The sequence below is a fragment of the Uloborus diversus genome, chromosome 1 (genome assembly GCF_026930045.1).
Source record: "Uloborus diversus isolate 005 chromosome 1, Udiv.v.3.1, whole genome shotgun sequence".
Taxonomy (NCBI): Eukaryota; Metazoa; Arthropoda; class Arachnida; order Araneae; family Uloboridae; genus Uloborus; species Uloborus diversus.
The window spans coordinates 199,976,877-199,981,180 of record NC_072731.1 but is presented as its reverse complement, the minus strand read 5'-3'; the positions used below and the strand labels follow the sequence as shown (position 1 = coordinate 199,981,180).

Sequence of the window (4,304 nt, the reverse complement as noted above, 5' to 3'; positions counted from 1 at the left end):
TACTGGAACCCCGTAGCAAGAGGAGGTGCCACAACTAGCGCATGAGCAAACGCCACGGTCATTTTAAACTCCATTTTACCTGGGGAATGTTACGGTATCTTATTTAAGAAATTAGTTAAACTTTATTTTTTGTGTTTCTTCTGTGAAGTTATCGTCATGAATAACTATCTTTCTGCTAGAGTTTGCCAGCAGTTATCAGTGATAAAAGGTAGGAGACTGCTTTTGTTCTTTAACAGTGCCATTACGACCGCTAGAGATAAATACAATGATACTACTCAGCCGAGAAGAGCTATCATGTATGTGCCAGCTCATGACATGCGTAAAATAGAAAAAATACGCACTACGAATGTAGACTGCGCTGTGTTAGATTGTGAAGATGGTGTTGCTTTTAACAAGAAAGCTGAGGCTCGCAATAACATTAAAAATATTTCGCAATCGTATGATTTTGGGAAATCAGAATATGCTGTTAGAATCAATTCGATTGAAAGTAAATTAGCAGGAGAAGACATTTCTGTGATATTTTCTGGTGAAAGACTACCAGAAACCCTGATGGTACCTAAGGTTGAAACTGTAGATCACATCAATTGGCTACGAAATTCACTAAATATATCCGACAAATACTTAGTAAAACCTCTGAATCTCATGTTATTTGTCGAAAGTGCAAAAAGCTTGCTGAACCTTAGAGATATATGCGATGCAAGCATTGAGCTGTCCAAGAGGAGTCCTGTTCGATTTGAGGGTTTTGTTTTTGGATCTGATGATTTTTGCGCAGATATTGGTGCAACTCGAAGTACAGGTGCACAAGAATTAGTTACTGCTAGGCAATTAATAATTATCATAGCAAAAGCATATAAACTTCAAGCCATTGATATGGTGCACATTCACTATAAGGATTTGGAGGGTTTAGAAAGAGTTTCGCTGGAGGGTGCAAATATGGGCTTTACAGGAAAGCAAGTAATACATCCAAATCAAGTAGCTATTGTTCAGAGAGCTTTTTCGCCTTCTTTAGAGAAGATTGAATGGGCTCGAGAACTAATAAAACAGTTTGAACAGCATCAAAATGAAGGAAAAGGAGCTTTCACATTCCGTGGCTCAATGATTGATAAACCATTACTGTTACAAGCAGAAAATATTGTAAACTTATCTAAAAGAATGGTTGACTGACTATAATGCCAAATAATATTAATTCTAAATGCTAACAATTGCATTTAAAATAAAAAAATTTTTTTGCTCCTTTGAGAATCCTTACTTGTAAGTTTTGAAGCGGTTCCGTTCGTGAGTGAGCCGAAAAGGAGGGAAAAAGAAAGTTTTTGTGTCACAGGTTTTGTTTTCGCAGCCTACGAGGATGCAGCGTTGTTGAAGAGTCACGTAATCACTCATCGAACACAAACCTTGTGGCCACATTGAGTAGCCGGTAAACATGGGTAGTGATTGATGGACGGTTAGCTGTGGTCAACCGGTTTCTTTATCCGAAGATAAAACGTCAGAGCACCTTGGTTGCGTTCGACAAACTCAACCGGTCGACCGATGACTAACCGGTTAGTAACCGCAGCATTCTATGATCTACCGGTTAATGCACCGGTTACCGTTTTAAGCTGTTGATTGGTAGATTAAAGCTAGTGATCATTATCTGTCACGTAATCAATCAACCGGTAGCGACCGGTCGAGGTCGTCCAACGTAAACTTTGTTTGCAACTGTAAAAGCGACATCTAGCGACAAAATTTCCAACCCTGCCCCTTGTTTTGTAAGGAAAAAGTGACAGGCTTTTGTTAACAACAAAACCTGATAGACTACGTCTAAGGCGAACAGAGATTCGAAAAGTGTACCTGATAAATGAAAATTGATTTTGATTGTACTCCTTTCAAAACGTTAAAAGTGACAATTTTCACGTTTTCTTCTAAGGGTAATTTTATTTTTCATTATGATCATATTTGTGGCGTTTTATTAGATTTTATACGGTGATACAGAGGAAGACTAGCATGTCAAAATGAGTTCTTCATTCCCAAAAGCATTAAAAGTACATCTCTATTTTGGACAAAATTTAGAGAAAAATAGAAAACCTGATTTGGTTGGCAATTTCTCACGTTTTCAAACATGATATGTGGATTGAATTGAAGTGTTGATCATGTCATTTCTATATTGCCAAGATATCACTTAAGCACTTGCTATAAATTTCTTTGCTCAAAATACAGTGGCTCCCAAAAGTGTTCGTACACTTTGAAATTTTTTAGTAAAACCAAAATAACTCGAAACTGAATTCGAATATGAAGTCCAATATTTTTTCTCATCGTTCCTATGTCATTCTAAATACAACCCATTAGTTTTTTCAAAATATTGACGGATCTTCTTTTTGAAATGGGTCAGAAAACGAAGAGACAGAGAAATAACACGCCACAAAAGTCATCGTACACTCAAATATTTTCGAATAAATTCATGATTAAAATTATCATATGCCGTTTTATTAATATTTTTGCATTGTGTTGACCTTTATAAGTCATTTGGCTTTAATTTTTTGTTTATTTACTCCTTAATATGGTGCTTATTATTGTAAAATGGCTAATATTCGTAAAAAACCGCAAACATCATTCAAAATTTGAATTTTTTTCCCTCAGTAATGGTAAATTGGTTTGAAATGTCTCTAAATTAGTTAATTTATTTGTTTGTATATTAAAGTTCTTGATAAAATGCTTTAAAGAAAGGAATCGGACCGAAAACAAGGTAAGAAAAGGTCAACCGGCAAAGTTAACAAAACGTGATCGGAGATTTAAAGTTAAAAAAATTATGAAAAATACACATTTGAGTGCTGTAAACGTTTCTGCAGAGTTAAATGAAACATATTACACTTAATTTTTCACCTAAAATTGTTCGCCAAGTTCTCTGATTAGCTGGATTAAATGGGACCTCTTCCCGCAGAAATTATCCTGGTCGTGCGAAAAACAGAAAGCTTACGCTTTTCGTCGCAAAATCAATGATAAATAAGCTAAAAACGTTTTAGAATCACGTCTTACTTACAGATAAAAATTAATTTAACATTTTTGGTTAAATTGTTGCATAACTGTAAGTAGAAGAAAAAATTAAGAACTTAATCTTAAGAACTTATTTGGATCAGTTAATCAGGACGGTGGAAGTGTTCTAGTGTGAGGGTGCATATCAGCATCAGGACTTGGTAGTTTGTAATTTTTGATGAAATAATGAATAATGCTGTTCCTTTAAATATTTTAAAAACCAATTTTGAACTCTTAGCCAAAAATTTGGTTATTGGAAACAACTTTGTTTTTTATCAAGATAATGATAAGAAGCACACGGTTTTCAACGTTTGCGTCTAGTGCCTCGAAAATTGTCCTAAAGTTTAGAAAATACCCCTTCAATCTCCAGATTTTAACTTAATGTAACGTATTTAAAGATAACTGGGGGCTAGATTACACTTAGAGAGCTTTAAAACGAAAATACAGCTAGAAACAGTAAGATTCGAAGAGGGGTTGAACACTTACTCGGAAATTACGCAAAAAAAGAAAGAAAAAGAATGAAATCTATTCCCAGGCGTTTAAAAGGTGTAATAAATACTGTATGATATTCTACTAAATAATAATTTAATCAAAAGTTAGATTATTCTGTAATATATAGACATTTTATAAAGTGTACGAAGACTTTTGTGAGATAAAATTTCCGGCCCTTTTTGGTTTTTGATTTTTAAAAAATTAAGTTTTAATATTTTTTAAAAACTTTTCATGTAGTTTTGTTAAAAATTGATCATAGATCTTAAAATTAAATACCTATTCCGAAATATTTATTTAAACTAATGGATTGGGACCTATTTCGTTGAAAGTCGTAGGTGTACGAAGACTTTTGGGAGCCACTGTATGCTGCAAAGTCACGCCCAAACTGGTTCCTTCTAGGGTGGTCAATTAGATGCTAGAAAGGGGACCCTCCCTCACCAAATGTTTGAAAATTATGATCCCAGACACTGCATTTTGCTTTATTTTGAGACTTGTTAAATAGTAAAACTTAGCTACTTTTTATATATAAGACAGGCTTTATTTGTCCTGCTCTTCATCAAAACGAAATTTCATAGTATTTTTACAGTTATGAGATGCAGTAGAGTCCCACCTAAGAAAATTACACAACCAAACAGAGTTTTTCACCTCTCCATATCTCAGCCTAATGGATACCCGTGGGGTTGATTTTTGGTGTATTTCATATCCAGCTGCCCTTGAGAAAGTAAGGAGAGGTGGGGCACATCAATCCGCTTTTTTACTTATCATTTTTTTATCTCATAAAAAATTTAATTAACAGTGCGATTTTC

The 4,304-nt window shown here is 34.4% G+C and overlaps 2 protein-coding genes across 2 annotated transcripts in view; both read left to right on the top strand.

Moving 5' to 3' along the window:
- The first annotated feature begins 33 nt into the window (after positions 1-33).
- LOC129234116 (citramalyl-CoA lyase, mitochondrial-like) lies at positions 34-1,223 on the top strand. Its single transcript, XM_054868007.1, has one exon. It carries the CDS (start codon positions 157-159, stop codon positions 1,162-1,164), a length of 1,008 nt encoding a protein of 335 aa, XP_054723982.1. The 5' UTR covers positions 34-156; the 3' UTR covers positions 1,165-1,223.
- A 578-nt stretch (positions 1,224-1,801) lies between these two features.
- The window catches only part of LOC129224279 (transport and Golgi organization protein 6 homolog), a 73,785-nt gene continuing 71,282 nt past the window's right edge, over positions 1,802-4,304 (top strand). Inside the window, exon 1 of the mRNA XM_054858710.1 lies at positions 1,802-1,904. The gene's annotated coding sequence lies outside the window, so the exon portion shown is untranslated. The remainder of the gene's footprint in view (positions 1,905-4,304) is intronic.